This window comes from Cupressus sempervirens, chromosome 10 (assembly GCF_028749045.1).
Source record: "Cupressus sempervirens isolate cs-2001-9-10 chromosome 10, ASM2874904v1, whole genome shotgun sequence".
In the NCBI taxonomy this organism is placed as follows: Eukaryota; Viridiplantae; Streptophyta; class Pinopsida; order Cupressales; family Cupressaceae; genus Cupressus; species Cupressus sempervirens.
Window position 1 is genome coordinate 392,206,789 of NC_143127.1, and position 20,497 is coordinate 392,227,285.

General features: G+C 35.5%; 1 protein-coding gene across 3 annotated transcripts in view; it reads left to right on the forward strand.

The window, feature by feature from the left end:
• LOC149534315 (uncharacterized) overlaps positions 1 to 20,497 on the forward strand; it is a 91,607-nt gene that overhangs the window by 54,234 nt on the left and 16,876 nt on the right. For all 3 annotated transcript variants that reach the window (XM_089802983.1, XM_089802982.1, XM_089802984.1), the window contains one exon: positions 4,584 to 7,046. In XM_089802983.1, coding sequence (XP_089659109.1) covers positions 4,584 to 7,046 — 2,463 coding nt within the window. The remainder of the gene's footprint in view (positions 1 to 4,583; positions 7,047 to 20,497) is intronic.

A 20,497-nucleotide genomic window follows, 5' to 3' on the forward strand; every position in this document is an offset into this window, starting at 1 on the left:
CAACGATCTTTGAGATAATGAACACTTGTATAAAAGACATTATGAGAGATGACGATCTCTTAGATAATGTGTTGAATAGTAGAGAATTACTGTCAGATTTAGATGAGTTCAAGATCACATTGTGATATAGACATATTATGCCTATGAGTCACAACTTGGATAAAGGAAGAATTTAATCATTCTCCGGAGTTTATCCTGTGAACTAGTAGATCTTAACTCAGGATCATATTTTGATATAGGCCTGCCAGTACCTATGAGTCACAACTTGGATAAAGGAAGAATTTAATCATTCTCCGGAGTTTATCCTGTGAACTAGTAGATCTTAACTCAGGATCATATTTTGATATAGGCCTGCCAGTACCTATGAGTCACAACTTGGATAAAGGAAGAATTTAATCATTTTCTAGATTTTATCTCGTATGTTGCATTCCATACAATACTGTTATCACTAGTATAAATGATAAGTCATATCACAGGTATAGTAATATGCCATTGTATCATGTGTTCAACGATACCACATGCTTAGAAGATTCATATAGATATAAATTATTAATCTATGCTTATTCATCTTAATTGATGTTGTTAGATATGTTATCTCTTAGTATGATTATCAAGTTAAGGAGTGTTAATTCTGTAACTCTAATATATCATATTGGTTTGATTACAGATCATACAAATCTGTTCTTGCATAAAATCCCTTAGTAAGTCCTATAAATAATTGTCTTCTCCTTAATAGGTATCGTTGTCTCCCTTGGACAACATGGTTAAAGACTAACTAATCATCTTGGTTAGTTTATGTATTAACATATGTCTCCTTGTAAAGTCATTGATTTTAAGAGAGCAATTAAGGCCGGCTTTGGAAGGGACATGTCCTCTGTAAGGACATGCCCCTTTGTAATAAACACTTTTCCGAGGTCTTAACTAACAACTAACAAATCAAAGAACTACAATTATTACTTCATTTTCATAGGAAGACAATTATATCAGTTACGTTCATGTGATTGAGATTAACGGTTACAATAAGTTAAACGGAATTTCATAACTAACAATTGAAAACACTGTCAATGAATTTACTATGGAAATTAAAATTTACATACCATGGAATTCGAAACTGAAATCAATCCAGGGATGCTTCTGCAAACACCCAGGTTAGTCCATAAATACCACTTAGGATCAAATGACGATTACCATCACATACCACTGTATCAATTAGGGCATCAATTACCATTGGATCATTTAGGGCATCACATACCACTGTATCAATTAGGGCGTCAATTACCATTGGATCATTTAGGGCATCAAATACCACTGTATCATTTAGGGCATCAGATACCACCGTATCACTTAGGGCATCAAGATACCACCGTATCACTTGGGGCATCAAAATACCACCGTATCATTTTGGACATCAAATACCACTGTATCATTTGGGGCGTCAAATACCTCTCTTTCATTTCTTTTCTTCCTATTGCTAACTGTGGCAATAACATAAGATTAGAAGATATGCTCATAATCATTATTTTTATAAATGAAAGATTGAAATAACAATCTTATAGATATATTCCATATTCAATTGGAAGGTCAACTGATCTAACTGGTTGCAAATTATATTGACGAAGAAATTTGCTTTTAATAAAAGAAAATATTAGAAGCGATGATATATAACAAATCCATTTTATCTTCTTACTTGAATAAGCATCTCAAAAGTAAAATACTTGTTTACCAATAAATGTTTGAATGCTCAACTTATCCTTGTTTGATGCACGTACTGACATCTTGTAGAGAGGGGAAACATTGTCAAGGGCTTAACCACCCAACCACGAACCTTAAACTCATCCCCGCACTTTCTTTAACTAGAAAGGCCCTCCCCACCCGGAATAGAAATGAAACACTTTGTCAGTCACTAAGCATCCTGGTACTTAATCATACCACTTGACTTGACAATAGAGAATAAATTGGACATGTAAGAGCTATTTAAAATGATTCTTTTAATATATAATAAGTTTATGAATCGCTTTTGATTCTGATTTCATGTTCTTGCCGATTTCCTCTCACCTCTTCACCTCTTCCTTGGCTATACAGCCGGTGAGTCCCAGGTGTTTGAATCTCAGAGCAACCAGCTCTTTCTGTTGATCCTCAACGAACATAAGAATATTACATGTTTTCAGCATATTACATTTCTGTGACCTGAGAAATATAATCTTAAGACTTGCAAAATAAATACCACTTGATTTTGACATTCAACAGTAGAATAAAGATATGAAATCATGACATGAATATTTGGTCTTGACTCATCATGAGAATTTCTGACCTAAGGAGAATCTATCCAATGATATCAAACAAAGATGATGTACGACATTTCCAGGAACTAATTACAAATGCAGTAGTATCTAATAAAACACATCATAAATCATTCGGATATCTGGAGGCAACCACATAACCGGGTGAAATCGGAAAGTAATATGAATCTTGGTTGGATGCTATCAGCTGGCACCTTCACGGAAAGAACTCACATGCAGTCTTAGTGTGATTACCAATCACGTATTCAGCAGGAGTATAGACAAAATGAGAATTATTGTGCAAGAAAATATGTAGGGAAACAATGAAAGGAAATTTGCAGGGATTATAGATCGTAAGGAAAACTACAAAGGAATATATTGTGAGGAATGAGACTCAGTGGTCTTATATCAACTTGGTCTCTCACAGCTTCCATAATAAAAGGCTTCCCAAGATCATCAGCCATAACTCATGATTGATTTTTAAAAAGATTTATATTGTTGAGCCATCGAGAATCAAATGCCAAATGTACATTTCGGTTTTAAGTAAAGAATATAAATAAATAAATATGGAAAAGAACTTGGAAGGTTACAAATCAAAAGAATAATATAAACATATTTATTTACTTGCACGTAAATATATTTTATTAATATGACACATCAAATGTTTATCCAAGGTCGTACCTTTTAAATATGTATATCTAAATACATGTTTCATCTTGGAAGATTTATTTTATCTTTTTGTACATGCATTTAAATGTACGTATTAAATAGATAAAATTTTGTATAAAAATAATATTATGATGTCACCTTTAATTTATATCCATGTGTACATACATAAATATGTATTATAATGACGTGGTGGAAAAGTCAACCAAAAACCATTTGAGGTATGCATTAATTAAGCTAAAATGATTAATTTTTTTAAATGTTTATTTAATAGCTCATGCTTGTCTAATGTGTGTATCCTGTTATACAATCACTAGGTCCTCAACCATGGTGATTCACGATTCATACCCATTTGCCCAGTGATAGTGATGCTCCTGTGCCCAATTCTTTTTTGACAATGCTTTCACCCCTTTGATGTGCTTCTTACAAGGAAATTCTTCGTAGTTAAATCATATTACATAATAAGTTATTAATCATAATTTATCATAACGGCTACCTGCCTTTTCAATTCCATGAATTCATGATAAATAATCAACCAGCATGTTATCTTCATATGAAATTATAACGACTAAGCATCTTGCCATTTCACAAGTTAATAACAAATTTAACTGTGAACTGACTTGATATGAACCTCAACGGCTATATGAATATTTTAAATTAGGTCGAAAATTGGGATGTAACACCCTTGGTTACTATATTTAATAGGGTGTGAATGTGGATAAAGGACACACAAGAAATACTAAGTCTGCTCCTTTAGCATTCATTGCTTCTTATGAATTATAGCAGATATAAACATATAGTTGCAGAATTATATATCAGTCAAAGGATATTGCATATATTGCTTGGTGTCAATTAAAGACCATCTTTGGCAAAGAACAAAGGCTTCATATCAGATTTGATTGCTCAGAATTTGTAGAAACTTTACACCCTATAAATGGCTCAGAAGTACCTCCATAGCAGAAACATGCCCCACTATACATTGCCGCCCTTGCCCCCGAAACTTGGGGGAGCATATATTTTTTGCTATCTCAATAATTTCTTGTTGCTGCAGGGGATACTGATCAGCATTGCAGGAATCAATATTGTCAAAGAGCATAAGAGAAAATGATACATGGTTTTGTACCTTACTATGTGCTGTTTTCCGTGTTCATGTTTGGATTTTAACCTTGACTTGTGCTGTACCCAATTAATGTTTACTTGGATAGCAGAAACATTGAGACAGTGGAGGGTGCTTGATAGAGGATGGTGCATGGAGTTGTGAAACAAATGGGTTAATGACATTTTTGATGTACTTTGTTATGTCATTAGAGCAAAGACTGCAAATGCTAACTGACTAGATATTAGGTGGGGAGGTCAAGATGCTTCAATCGTAGTTAACCAGTGCAAATCATTACAGAGTACTGACGAGTGTCATAAAGAAAATGAAAATTGATAATTATTATGCTTGTAATCTGGGTTGGAACTTTATGTTTCAAATTTTATTCTTAGTATTCAACAGAAAAATTCTTTATGTAGACTACATAACAATACATTCTCATCTTCTAAATTGGTCATTGAAGTTACTGTAGTAAATTAAGACAAAATTCTTTATGTCATCCTTATTTGCCAAATTTGCTTCTTCATTTCCTAAATTTGCAGATGAGCTGGCACACATGAAACATCAAGTTTCCAACGGCAAAACACAAGATGTTTCCATTTCTGAAATGAAAGAACAAGAGATACAACAGGATGCACAGATTACTTCTGATTGCAGTAAAGGCCTGAGTATAATTTTCTCTTCAGGAGCTGACAGCCAGAAAGAAAACCCTCAATCATGGACATTGGAACCACAAACAGATAAGTTAACGCAATCTTCAGCTATCTCAGTTGACTCGTCTTCAACTGATCTTGATTTTGAAGGCTCAGGAGGTGTGGCCCATCATCAAGAAGCAAATAGCACTATGGAACAAGGTATCTCTGACAAACCTGAAGTTTATACTGAATCCAAAGACTCTTCTTCTATCAATGTGGATTCCAGAAGTTGCAGAGAAAAGGAGCCTAAAAACTTTAATATAAATTCAAATAAGATGTTGGCCCCGGAAAAAGATAACACCTTAATTGTCAGCGACTTGGTTAAGCAGGATACACTAAAGGAAACAGAAGTCCGTTTTAAGACCATTGAGATAATCTCTGATGAGGAGAATGATTTGCAGGCTTCAAGCAAGGTAGTTACTGCTGTTCAAGATATGAACTTTGCAGATGGATGCCTAATAGAATCTTCTAAAGAAGCTAAAAAACAGAAAGTTGAAAGCAGTGCCTTTGTAGTCTCGAGTACAATTGATCATGAAAAGAATGGTTTTGATCCAGACTTTAGAAATGAAGATTCAACAGAACAAAAAAGCACGCTTTCAGATATGGACACTTTCAAACATGAAGTGGACACTTTCAAACATGAAGTTGAAAGCAGTTCTTGCATTGGCTCGAATATAATTGACCACGATAAGAATGGTTTGGATCCAGACTGTAAAAAGGAGGATTTTACAGAAAAAAAGAGCACAATTTCAGATATGGACATTCTCAAACATGATGATGCTAGTGAAATTGCACAGGAAAAGTTGAATAAAACACCTGCCGGTGAATTAGTAGTTGATGAGAAATCTGTACCACCAGAATTTCATCTGTCAGAATGTGTGGATTGCTCTCATGAAGGAAACACTGTAGAACAAGATATCCCTGTGAAAGTTGAAGATCATGTTGAATCTACAGACGTTTCTCCACTCATCTGTGGGGATACTGACAAGTCTAGAGATGTGGAGACTCCTGCAAGTTTTCATTGTAAACTTTCTGATGGTATGTTACACCTTGAAGAAGACAAAGAAAAAGTAATAGAATATGCCCTGTTTAAACAGGAGCCAGTGGAGGAAACGCTCTCTAAAGCCGTTGAGACAACCTCATGTGAGAAGCACGACACACAGGATTCAAATAAGGTTATTCCTGATCCAGGAATAAGTTGTACAGATAACCCTCCAACAGGAAACTCAAACACAGGGGAAAAGGAAGAAGTTGATTGTTGTGCCTCAAGCTCAAGTATAATTGAACGTGGGATAAATGATTGCAGTCTAGATTGCGGAAGACAGGATTCTATAGAAGGCAATATCACATTGTCAGAGAGGGACATGCATGATGATAGTAAAGTAATTCCAGTCGAAACACTGCCCAAAATAAACACCAATGAAGCCATTAATGAAAACTCTGCTGCATCGGAATCTCAACAGCTAGAGGCCATGGTCTATACTGATGAAAAAAAAAGCACCGAAGAACAAGCTATATCTGTCAAACCTGGAGACTATATTGAATGCAAAAACATCTCTCCTAGCAGCGGTGTTTTTGAAAGTCACAGTGATGAAAGCTGTTTGAATTCTAATGTTGGAAACACTGAAGATATTTTACAGCCGGAAGCATATAAAAGCATGACAACAGGATCTAATTTGTCTATGCATGCACTTTTAGATGAATCAAAGGTTCCTTGCTCTAAAGGTATTGAGAGAGACATTGATCATAAGCTAGATTTACAAACTTCAAGTGAACACATTATTCCTGATCAAAGAATGAGTTTAACAAGCAGCTCTCTGGTAGAAGACTCAAATTCAAGGCAAATGCAATCAGCAGAATGCAGTGGCTTTACAAAAGTAAGTCTGATTGAATGTGACTTGAGAGATGGTGATCCAGGTTGCAAGATCGAAAATTCAATACAAGGAAATACTGTACTGCCAGATGTAGACATTGATAGCAATATAACGCTACAGCAAAAGTATTCTGAAGCACCTGCCAGTGATCCTGATCAAGAATCTGCAGCTTTAGAATCAGTTCAGCAGAAAACAAGAGATCCTAATTCAAACTTGCAAGGCGATGATTGTACAGATTTGAAGGCTGAAATCCGAAGAGAAGAATCAGATTGTGAAGGCAATGAAAAGGGACCAGAGTTTTCTTCAATAAAAGAAATTGAACAACTTCAAGCAGACAGAGTTCTTGTAGATAAATCTAGTTCTACAACAAAGGCATCTTCACATCAAAATGGCAGCAGAGATAATCTGGAGGATTCATTTAGAGAGTCCATAAATGGTAATATCTAGTCACCTTTTTTATTTTATATACTGAAAATTGACCGAATTTAGTATGGTCCATTTTATTTAAAGCACTCCACAAGTTTTTAATTCAAAATACCAATTATGTCTGACATTTTACTTTTACAATTTTATAGAAAGTCGATTGCATATAGAAGATGGAATTATCCTGTTAGGTTTTTTTCCTCTAATCTTCATTTAGTCAATGGTAATGATGAAACGTGTAATTTCAGAGCTTATATCGCCATAGTTGATGGAGATCGCAGATCCAGCATAATTGATGCTCCTGATATATGCATGTATCATTTGCCATTCTTAGCCTATTTGTACCCATAGTGCCATATCCATATGTTTTTTTTAGTTGCACCAGAGGTATCCCTGTGACCTGGTCTGATACTCAACCCACCTTACCTTGGTCTTACTTTTGTTGCCAAGTTGGGGCTGGGAACAGGCGAGACTAATCCTTTGGGGATGCAAGCAGCAATTTTCCACATAAATCGAGACTAATGGGAGCAACCCATGGCCCAAGTCAACTCCTCTGCTTGTGCAGGCTAATATCCATTTGTTTATTTTTACTTCTGGATCTTTCTATAATCCTGATTCATGCATATGGACATTAATTTGTTATTGCAACCGCACACAAGCTGTGTAATGTTCCTTCTCAGAAGCTAAGTCCAAAGAAGGGAAAATTAAATTAATTATTCAACATTTTGCCTTTATTTGAAAATTGAGGAAAATATTAAATAATTAATTAATAAGTGACTTAGGCTTTAGTTTATTTAAGACAATTCAAAATCATACCCATGGGCAGGAAATTGAAGATAGCGAAAGATTAACAAGCGTCATAGTTCCTACAAATGGTGTAATAGAGTAATGCATTTAGAAAAAATTAGGGATTGATACAGTTTTGAAGAATTTAAAAAAATAAAAAAGTTGAATTTATTTGAAATAAAGTGTTATAAAAACAAATGATAAAAACCATATAGAACATTTGAAAAAAATTACAACTTTATTTTTTCTAATTTTAGTAAATTGAGCATTGATGTCAAACATCCAAGAAGCCATCATTGAAGATGGTCACTCAATATTTGATATGTTTTAACAACTAAAATTTTGCAAGCAAACTTAATTGGATAAAACTTAAACTTCAATGTTGTGAATTTGATTATTGTCTTTGTAAATTTTTCAATTGTTTAAGAGAGAAAATAGAAATAATTTGTAAATTTTTCAATTGTTTAAGAGAGAGAATGGAAATAATTTTTTAATTTTCAGTTTCGTGCGTGCTTTGTATTAAGCAACCAAATGTTAGGCAAGCTTTCATGGGTTCCACAAGTTAGCGAGCTAAAAACTATCCAAAGTTGTATTTAGTGCAGAGGATGGAGTGTATTTAAGTAATTATAATTGTTTTGCTGTGCAGTATGGTGGTGGTGACGTATATTTTATATTTTAGAAACAGAAAAATAATTTTACTCCTTGCTATTTTAAATTTTGACCAATCAGAACACAGATACATGATCATTAAAATAGAAAATTTAATAAATTTATAAACATTTTATTCAAAAGTTTTAATTTTCTTTTGTGATTGGTTGAATTAATTAATCATCTTTTTCTCGAACTCTTTCTCTGGATCTGGTAAAATACCATATTCGGCAGTGAAAGACATGTCTCAGGTGGTCTGAGATATCAAATCAGATTTCTCAGTTGGATTATTGAGTGATTTACAAAACTTGGCTAGGCTTTCTCAGAAGAACAATTTCAGAGTTTGAGGTTATGGATGGTTTGTTGTTATATGATTTCCTTGTGTTTGCTTTAGAATACTGAAATTCAGGGGTTTGTCATAGTTGTCATTTGTGGTATTGGTGGTCAAGTCCATTGGAGATACGTGCGCCAGAAATAATATTAGTATATTATCGAGGCAACAATTTAAGCACGATAGTACCCATTTTACTACTTTTGTTGGCTGGTAATAATCCACAGGTTCGATTCTAAATCTTTGATGCATCATTTTCCTATTTTGCGCAACGGTTGAAGAGCACAGTGATGTGTATTGAGAGGATGACATTGGATTGCTTTGCGCAACAATAGAAGAATATTTTGGTGGTCGGGAGCATCGTTCCTTTTTGTTATTTTTGGAGGTTGAAATCTTCATTACCACTATTGTTGGAACATAACCTTTTAATCTCTATTATCGGGCCGCACTTCTGCTTATAGAACATTACTAATCTTGAGTGGAGTCTTCACATATCACTTAGTGGACAACGTTTCTTTGATTGATCACCACCAGTGTAAGTAGACCATGAATTTATCTTAGCATCAGTCAAAGACTTTTATGCTAGTTTACTCGTGATATTGGGAAGTTTCACAGGGAGCGCTTCAGGATATACTGCACCATTCAAACGTATGAAATGGACGAGTTCGATATTAATAAATAAAGAAATAAAGAAGTTTGTCATGGAAAAATTTCGCAATATTTTATGGACAAGGCACATAGGGCGTAAAAAATCTTATTAAATTAAAGAATTTAACCACACTTCTAGTCATGATGAAAAGGCCTATATTAGAGCACCTATTAATTGGAAAGCAAAAATGCTGATGGCACAACTCAGAACTAGTTCACACCGGCTGCGATGTGAAACTGGTAGATGGCAAGTTCCAAAGGGAGAGTGGGCAGACAGAATGTGTTTATTTTATAATATGGGAGCAGTAGAAATGGAGCAGCACTTTGTCAAGGATTGCCTGGCATAGAGCGACATCAAATTTGGTTACACAGAGATATTGTAGAATAAGGACTTCAACTACTTATTCGAGAAAGATCAAGTGAAGAGAACAACAGCTTTGATTATCAAACTTCAAAGAAGGAGAGACAAGTTAACCAAAACTTTGCAGCTAGATTAGTTCCGTTCCTGCCTTGGGGGGGTGATCGTGTGGGTCCCATAGGCTACTTTAGCCTCGTGGGCGTCATTAAAATCTACCATATCATATCATATCAATACTATAATATGGAATGTGGTATGAAGCAGGGAAGTTCGACATACGCTTTCATATTGAACGGGGAACCTTAGGTGCACATTTACTATTCATTAACTATGCGGGTAATTTACTCTGAATGATAGAACAGATATGCGAATATCTTTGTCAACTTGAATAAAATCTTATTACTTTGTAGTTTTATTCAAACAAACTTTGCAAATAAGTAATTTAAGGTTTAGGTGATATGCATACTGTTCTTAATAGATTACACAAAATGTTGCCAAACTAAGTAGGTAAACGATCTGCACCTAACACAAAATCAAATACAAAATAAATATAAAGGTGTAATCAAAATTGTGTGGCGAAAGACTTGAATTAGAAACAAATTGGGGAGTCTAGGGAGGGTGAAACTAAACAAGGTTCTTTATCGTGGTATCATAGCTAAGCATCTTGCCAGCTTGAGGGAGTTGGGTAGACTGTAGTATTGGCAAACAACCTCATACACATCATTACTATCTGTGGAGAAATAACTCGTATCCGAACCTAAATTGGGAAAAGGAAACAAAATAAACATGGGAGATTAGTAACAAGAAGATCATAGAATTTGAGATAGACTGAATGACTTAGCTAGGGCCGCTATGAGATACAACAAAACTTTGCCCAAATGGGCACAATGGTGAATCAAATCATGATGAACAATATTAATCAAGATAATGTAGGGAATAATGGGGTTCATGATGGGGGGCATAATGGTAAAGGAGACAACTTAGTCAACAATACAACTATCAATTAGAATGATAGAACTTGATCGGCCAATACTAGACCATTCATACTCAATTTTCCACCTAGAAACCAGCAAATGGAAAATAAGCCCACTCTCCAAAAACTCCAAGTTTAGATTTTGTAGGATTTGAGAATGTCAGGTGCCAAGTTCTAGTTAGAAATGCCCTTGTGAGAACATATGGACCTGAGTAGGAAACACAAATCTAATAGGGGGAGAACACATAACAACGATCTATAGAAAAAGGCTGGAAAACTGTCAATACCTTACTCCGACTGGTCACATAGACCTCAACCAGGGCATGGATACAAAAACAGGGTACATATGTCCAATTAAATCCAATAACTAAAGGTGAAACAATAAAATGCTGCTTTACATTTAGATGGAACAGCCCATGAGTGGTGGCATCGTGAGTTGGTAATATTGGATCATGATCAGATATATACATGCAAAATTCAGATAATGACTTGTTCATAGACTCGACAAGGACCATAACCATACTTATAAGGAATTGGTACAACTAAAACAATCGGTCTACCAACCATAGTTTTTGGATTTGATTGTGCAATTTTTTTTACATCAATGTTTCGAATCACACACTGTAATCCATCATTAGATTGAATGAATGAAAACCAGAGGAGAAAGTAAGATAAGTAGTAGACTCATTAGACTAAAAAAGAGGGAGAGGGAGGTGAGAGGAGGGAACAAGGATAAAGGGGAGAGTGCCAAGTGGCAAAGAAAGAACAAGTCCAAAAAAAGAAGGGAAAAAGAGAGAAAAAATAAAACCTAAAACTACAAAACTAAACAAGCAAAATTAGACAAATTTACATTCAAACAACAATAACAAAAGAAGCAAGGAGAAAAATGAATTGAATAAAAAGATGTTAAAAGAAAGTGAAAAACAACAACAAAAAAAACACAATAAATACTAAAACATGAAAACAAAACCACAAATTAATAAACAACTCACAAAAACCACTAACAACCAACTCAAAAGGATTATAAAAAGCCAAAAATCCAACATTTTAAACAAATATAAAAACCAAATGAAAAGCTCAAAATAAGAAATAAATAACAATTTTATATATATTTGTTATGATTTTATTTTATATATTTATATAGAGACCTTTGTATATTTAGTTGTTTTCTTTTTATTTAATTGTTGTTAATTTATAGTTTTGTGTTAGTTTTATTTATTTTTATCTTTGTTGTTGCCCACTTTTGTTTTATTATTATTTTCTTCTATTTATATTTCGGTGGTTTATTATGGTTATGGTTTTGTTATATATATATATATATCGTTTCACTCTATTTCATAGTTATTTATTTTCAATTTTTGGCTTTTCATTTGGTTTTTATATTCGTTTGAACTGTTGGATTTTTTGCTTTTTATAATCTTTTTGGGTTGGTTGATAGTGGCTTTTGTGAATTGGTTATTAATTTGTGGTTGTTTGTGGTTTTGTTTTCTTGTGTTTTTGTTGTTGTTGTTGTTGTTCTTTATTGCTTTCTTTTAACGTTGTTTTATTCAATTCATTTTTTCTCCTTGCTTCTTTCATTATAGTTATTTGTACTTTCTTTCTTTGTTAGTTGTTTTTGTTTTGTTTGTTGTGCTTTTTCCCCCTTTTTTTCTTTTCTTGGTTTAGTGTGAATTTGTCTAGTTTTGCTTGTTTAGTTTTGTAGTTTTAGCTTTTATGTTTTCCCTTTTAATATTTTTTCCCGTTTTCCTTTTTTTGGGCTTGTTCTTTCTTTGCCACTTGACACTCCCCCCCGATCCTTGTTCCCTCCTCTCACCTCCCTCTCCCTCTTTTTAGTTTGATAGCTTGCGACTTATCTTACTTTCTCCTCGGGTTTTCATTCTTTCATCCTAATGATGGATCACAATGTGTGATTCAAAACATTGATGTAAAAAACTTACATAGTCAAACCTAGAAACTATGTTGGCAGATCTTATGGATTGTAGAAATTTACTAGCTCTTATTAAAACAATGGGGTTCAGTTGATAATTATATTGCTGAGTTTGAGAGGCTATCAGTGATGGTGATGGATATATTGGAAAGGAGGCTTATTGTACTTTTCATTGTGAGTTATTAGAATCACTGAAATGATAGATAAATGCACTAAATCTATCTCTACTTTATAGGATGCTGTTAATGTTAGGATTAGAGAGACATAAATAACAATTACATGCAAATCTAACTATTAGCACAAAGGAATAAAGCACACATAAGCAAACAAAAGACACAGATTCAATGTGGTTCACCCAATCCTTAGGCTACGTCCACCAAATAGTGAGTCCAATATTATTATCTAGTGATTTCAACCTGATTACAATCTACAATCTCTTGCAACTCAATACCATCCCAAGGAGCTACTAAATCATCATACATCATAAAAACCCTAACTCTAAGCCATTTTATACAAGACTTATGGTGGTTACAGAATTAGGGCTAGAATATGTTGTCCAATAGAAAAAATAACTCTCGACACCTTTTATAATAATAAAGTCATTTTTGGCCTTGGGGGTGCTGCCCCTCGACCCCGCCTTGTATCGCGACAAGGAGCATGCCTAGGCTTTGCCCTAAGACCCCACCTTGGGTGTTGCCCCTTGACCCCATCATGGGGAAGTTGCCCCCATACCTCTATAGGAAAATCAAGGGGGAAACTGTGTTGAAGAAAGTGGAAAAACGTATACCTTTGAGTCTGATTAGGCTCCACATAACAACAGTTAAAATGGCTTAAATTATGGAATCCTCAATAATGGAAAACATATTGCAATACAAAAGTTTCCCTAAGAAGAAAGACATACAAAAAGCCATTTTTGCAAGTGGGTCAAGGAAAAACAAATTGAATAATGAGGTTCTTGACAAACTTTGTAAGAAGAAACTTTGTTTTAGTTGTAGAGAACCATGAGAGCTAGGTCATAGGTGCTTGGGAAAGGAATGATTCACTACATAGAGGTTTTGTCAAATAGTGAAGAGGAAGAACACATAGAGCATAGTCAGGACCATTGATGTAAAAATCGCCTGAGGAGATTAATCGCCTAGGCCTAAAAAAGTTTAATGGGGAAAAATTGGCAAAAAATCGGGGAATAAATCGGGAACTCAAAAACCACTAAATTTTAATTAAAAAATGCGATTTTTTTTACAGAATTCAATGTTTTTTTGCATCTAACGACTTAATTACTAACAATACATAAGAAACAATCATGCGTAGATATATATCAATGCAAAAAGAGTTATTAATCGGTAAATTACTAACAAGTAAGTAGTGACAAGTTGTAAATTAGTAACAACTAACAAGTTCACAACACATGAGAAGTTGTATTCTCATAAATAAAGTGTCAAATGTAAAGAGTTCAAATAAGCACATCAACATGACTACAAATAAGTACAAATGTCAAATACAGGACTACATCTTCCTCTTCCTAGTGGCTTTACTAGCGAGTGCGGGAGAGGGTAAAGCTCTAGAACTAGAACCCCACAGGGTTTGTGCCTGTGTCTGTGTTTGTGCCAATGCAGGAGATGGTGTGGCTATAGAACTAGATGTCGGTAGCTCCACATTTGCTGCGCGCAAGATGTCAAGGTCCTTTGCAGTAAGCTCAATGTCATCATCCTCATCATCACCCTCCTCGATGTCATCCAAATTGATGTCATATCTAGTTCCAACCCCTTCCTCCTCCGCAGCCTCCTCCGCGACCTCCCTCTCCAAATTGGAGATGTCCTCCTGTGTAAATAAGGGAGCCTACTCCTGTGCCGTCCAATCATAATAAGGATCTATCTCATCCAAATTGATTGGCCCAGGAGGATCTTGTTGTGCCCTTTTCATGCACAATTTAAGATTATATTGCACATAGACCATGTCATTCATCCTCTTTTGTGACAACCTGTTTCTCTTTTTTGTGTGGATGGCCTCAAACAAACTCGAGTTGCACTCACAATGTGATGCGCTGCAAGGCTATGATAGGATTCTGAGAGCAAATTTTGCAAGATTTGGAGTGCTTGCACCCCAAGTGGTCCACCAAGCCACTACATCACAAAAATTGTACAAGTTAGAAAATACTAATAGACAACAAAAAGTGAAACATAAATGTTAATTTAGCATTTGAGATTCAGAAGTTTGCAAATGTATTACCTAGGGTTTGTGTAAGCCTTGCTCTCTTGCAAAGAGGAGTGGAGAACACCTTGCCCCCTGCTGAAGTGAAGATCTCCTGCTCAGCGATGATTTTATCTCTTGTTTCCTCGCTGATTACCATCTTTTGGACACACTCACTTAGCATCAGGATCTACATATGTACCATCAACCCTAAAACCAAAAACCAAAAACAAATAAGTCTTGTAATTTTAGTACACACCCAACACCCTACGAAAGAAAAATGAACTCAAGTCTTTGTTAACTTAAATTTGAGTAAGAATGAGCTTACGGTATACCTAAAACGTGGGTTGAGGAAATATCCTGCTGCATGAATTGGTTGGTGGAGTTGATTATTCCACCTTCTATCAATGATTTGCCAAATGGGTTCATATTTGATGCTTTCCCCCTTGTAGTAATTTTAGTCAGATTCTTTGGCCTTGTCCATGGCCTCATATAGTTCACCCATTAGCGTTTGGTCTCCATCAACCAAACGCAGAACTCTAACTAAAGGCTCAGACACTTGCAATATAAATTTGAAATTAGTTGACAAGTTACAAAATTATTATTTACTTGAGTTACAAACTTAGTATGTTATAAAGTTGTAAAGGGTAAACTAAAACTTAAAGTTTTGTAGTTACCTTTACTATTTCATCGGCCTTATCTCAAAATATTTATCAAACACAATCCGCACAACATTCTCTCCTTCACTCTTCTTTGAAAATGTGAAATCAAGCCATTTTTTGGAAACAAACATTTGCTTCAAAGAAACCAAATTATCGAGAATGCTTTGCAATGTCAAGAAAATCGTTGCAAACCTTGTGACGGCAGGCCTGACAATTTCTTTGCCATAAGTGTGCTCTCTCATCAAGCTAAGGACCCATGGGTGATTGTATATGTATTTTGTCACCCGCCTTGCGTCCTCCACAATTGGAGTGACCCACTCAAGTTTGCCCATGTCCTCCAAAAGAAGGTCAAGGACATGTGCTGCACATGGGGTCCAAGAGAGAGTGGGGTGCCTCTGCTGTAGGAGTTTTCCTGCCAATTGTAAAAGCAAATACTAATTAGTTTCCAAGTTTTCAAAAATATCAAACTATTAAAAATTCTTCTTGTGAAATTCACAATGCACATGCAACATAAAATTACGGTTTACCTTCTGATACATATGCAACAGCATTGTTTGTGATGATTTGCACCACATTTTCAATGCCAATCTCTAAGACCATGTTCTCGAACATCAATGCCAATGTCTGAGCATTTTTTACCTTGCTGGAGGCATCGATTGATTTCAGGAACACCACATTATCATTACAGCAGGCCAAAAAATTAATTATGGTCCTGCTCTTCCCATTCGTCCACCCGTCAAAAAGAATGGTGCAACCAAATTTTGTCCATTCTTGTTTCTGTTCCTCAACAAATGCTTTGGCCCTCTCAACAGCAGTTCCAATAAGCCTACAAAAACAAAATTTAGTTATGTCTTAGATTCTTAGTAATTTTAAATTGATTTAGACTTTAGTAATCAGCATTCTAATTTCTAGATAAATTAATTAAAATTTAGAACAAAGTAAAAAGTTAAAAATTAAAAGGAAATCGAGTGTAATAAAATTATTTTCTTACCTGCCACCCAACACAAAACGAGAAGGGGACTTGTACCTCTTTCCTGCAACTGTCAACCCTGTGGCCAAAGCCTCCCAACAGGGACTGTCAACAACACTAATAGGAAGGTTGTTGAAAACCTAGAAATTTGCTAGTGCATTGTCCACCTGGTCATGGACCTCCTTATTCCATCTAGTGGCCTCTAATGAAGGTTGTGCACTAGGTGTGTGCCTCGGCACAAAATAACTCCCTATCGCATAAGCACCTGCTGATCTTGATGGTGCGGAAGTGCTAGAAGGTGTAGGAGTGGGAGTGGGAGCGGAACTCATGAAAGAAAAACCACCTTGTTTGCAGACATGCGGCCCACGATAAGAGCTGCCCATGCTCTCAATGGCTGCCTCCTCCTCCTGAACATCAACGAAACTGCCCTGGGTCTCTGCTATGGCTGCCCTGACATGCAATTTATTCCGCTCTCTTTGCAATTTTTTTTGCTCTCCAGCTGCGAGCAAGGCATTTGCAAACCTTTTTATTTCTTCTGTTGTACTCTCACAAGGATTCGTATCATGTTTTGAGATCCCTGCAATGTGATATTTGAACCGGTAAATGCCCCCGGATATTACTTTTTCACATCAAATGCAAATCACTTTGGTTGGTTCATTGGGTGCTTCATAAGCATATTTCCATGCTTGATCTCTCGCATTCTTTGGCTTGGTGCCAATGTAGCCCGAAGGGCATGGAGTCAATGGCCATTTGTTTGCCATTTAAAACTGTTGCGGGCTGCCTTACGCATACAAATTTAAAAAAAAAAAGTATAAATAAATTATAACAAGATCAAAGTTAACAGTTAAACAAAGAATTCAAGCAACATTCCAATAACAACGCCAATAAATTGAAATGCAAATAACATTCAAACAAACTAGTTGCTAGGGTTTCAAATTTTTCAAAAAAGTGCAAATTTCTAACATAAATTCGATCTAGAATGGAAAAAAATGCAAATGAATGCATTTAATCTTGCTTACATTCATCAAATGCATTCCTAACTAATTAGGAATGTATTTTTATCCATTTACATGCAAGAAAAAAGAATACAATCTCTTGCAAAAATAAAAAACAAAGATTCAAATCATTTACTTAGTAATGAAGAAATCGAATCAAAAGGCCTCCAAATGCACTCGATTCCGCCTCTTGCTTGCCAAGAACTCCTCCTCTATCCTCTCCTCTCCAAAATGCCCTAAGCAATTTAAAAACCGAATGAAAAAAAAATGTTTTTTCGTCACTTTATGAGACTGCTGAGCGCGGGCGATTTTTTTCCAAGAAATCGCGACTTTTAGGCGATTAATCACCTATTAATCTGCGATTTTTTTGAAAAAATCTGCAAAAAACAAAACGCGATTTTTGGGGCAACTAAATTGTCGGCCCCAAAAAATCGCAATTTTTTTTGGTATCACCGATTAATCGGCGATACTCACATCTATGGTCAGGACAACAAATCTTTGCAAGTTAGATGAGGAGCAACCTCAGTAGGAGAAATCACCACCTATTGATATAAGAGTTGAAAGTGCCCCCAGCTTCCCAAAGGAATAAAGCACACATAAGCAAACAAAAGACACAGATTCAATGTGGTTCACCCAATCTATAGGTTACGTCCACCAAATAGTGAGTCCAATATTATTATCTAGTGATTTTGACCTGATTAAAATCTACAATCTCTTGCAACTCAATACCATCGCAAGAAGCTACTAAATCATCATATATCATAAAAACCCTAACCCTAAGCCATTTTATATGACTTATGGTGGTTACAAAATTAGGGCTAGATTATGTTGTCCAATAGAAAAAATAACTCTCGACGCCTTTTATAATAATAAAGTCATTTTTGGCCTTGGGGGTGTTGCCCCTCGACCTCGCCTTGTATCGCGACAAGGAGCACGCCTGGGCTTTGCCCCTTGACCCCATCATGGGGAAGTTGCCCCCATATCTCTATAGGAAAATCAAGGGGGAAACTGCGCTGAAGAAAGTGGAAAACTGTATACCTTTGAGTCTGATTAGGCTCCACATAACAACAGTTAAAAGGGCTTAAATTATGGAATCCTCAATAATGGAAAGCATATTGCAATACAAAAGTTTCCCTAAGAAGAAAGACATATAAAAAGCCATTTTTGCAAGTTGGTCCAGGAAAAACAAATTGAATAATGAGGTTTGTGACAAACTTTGTAAGAAGAAACTTTGTTTTAGTTGTAGAGAACCATGAGAGCTAGGTCATAGGTGCTTGGGAAAGGAATGATTCACTACATAGAGTTTTTGTCAAATAGTGAAGAGGAAGAACACATGAGCATAGTCAGGACAACAAATCTTTGCAAGTTAGATGAGGAGCAACCTTAGTAGGAGAAATCACCACCTATTGATATAAAAGGTGAAAGCGCCCCCACCTTCCCAAAGGAATAAAGCACACATAAGCAAATAAAAGACACAGATTGAATGTGGTTCACCCAATCCTTGGCTACGTCCACCAAATAGTGAGTCCAATATTATTATCTAGTGATTTCAACTTGATTACAATCTACAATCTCTTGCAACTCAATACCATCGCAAGAAGCTACTAAATCATCATACATCATAAAAACCCTAACCCTAAGCCATTTTATATAAGACTTATGGTGGTTACAAAATTAGGGCTAGAATATGTTGTCCAATAGAAAAAAATAACTCTTGATGCCTTTTATAATAATAAAGTCATTTTTGGCCTTGGGGGTGCTGCCCTTCAACCTTGCCTTGTATCATGACAAGGAGCACGCCTGGGCTTTGCCCCAAGACCCCAACTTGGGCGTTGCCCCTTGACCCCATCATGGGGAAGTTACCCCCATATCTCTATAGGAAAATCAAGGGGGAAATTGCGCTGAAGAAAGTGGAAAAATGTATAGCTTTGAATCTGATTAGGCTCCACATAACAATAGTTAAAAGGGCTTAAATTATGGAATCCTCAATAATGGAAAACATATTGCAATACAAAAGTTTCCCTAAGAAGAAAGACATACAAAAAGCCATTTTTGCAAGTTGGTCCAGGAAAAACAAATTGAATAATGAGGTTGTGACAAACTTTGTAAGAAGAAACTTTGTTTTAGTTGTAGAGAACCATGAGAGCTAGGTCATAGAGCTAGGTCATAGGTGCTTGGGAAAGGAATGATTCACTACATAGAGGTTTTGTCAAATAATGAAGAGGAAGAACACATAGAGCATAGTCAGGACAACAAATCTTTGCGAGTTAGAGGAGCAACCTCAGTAGGAAAAACTTACCACCTATTGATATAAAAGGTGAAAGCATCCCCACCTTCCCTCCCCCCCCGCCCCCTCCCTCCAAAAACATAAATAAAAAAAGTTAGTAATAATAAATGGGGAAAAATTCAACTAGTTTTTGAAAAAAATTGGGGGAAAACCCAACAACTTAAATTAGGCAAGAGCCTACAACGCAACAGTGAATTGTGAGCTTCTTAATTTGGTGGTCTTTGGTTTGAATCTAGTTGAGTTTAATAAATAATAATAATTAATCATAACACATAATAATTCTAATGAATCTTGGCTTCGGCCTCTTACCGATCAAAAAAAAAAAAAAAAAAAACCTCTTAAATTTAATATGCAATGATTTTGCAAAATTCAATGAGACGATGCATCCAATGAGCTAATTAATGAGAACAAAAAGTAAAACAAGTTGAGTTTAGATTTATATGAACGCAAATTGGGTACAAAATCACATTCTCATGCAGAATGCTGATGCTAGAAGCAAAATAGTAAATAGTTTCTATGAAACTAAAAATAAATGCATCATTACAATTACATTTTCCTCTTCCCAGCGCTACTAACAAATAAGGGAAAGGAACTAGAGGGTCGAGTCCCAAAAGTAGAACTCTGAGCTAGGCGTGACTATGCTTCCACTCAAATCTGCCTCCAATATTGGAAGCCTCCTTTTCTCCTTCAAT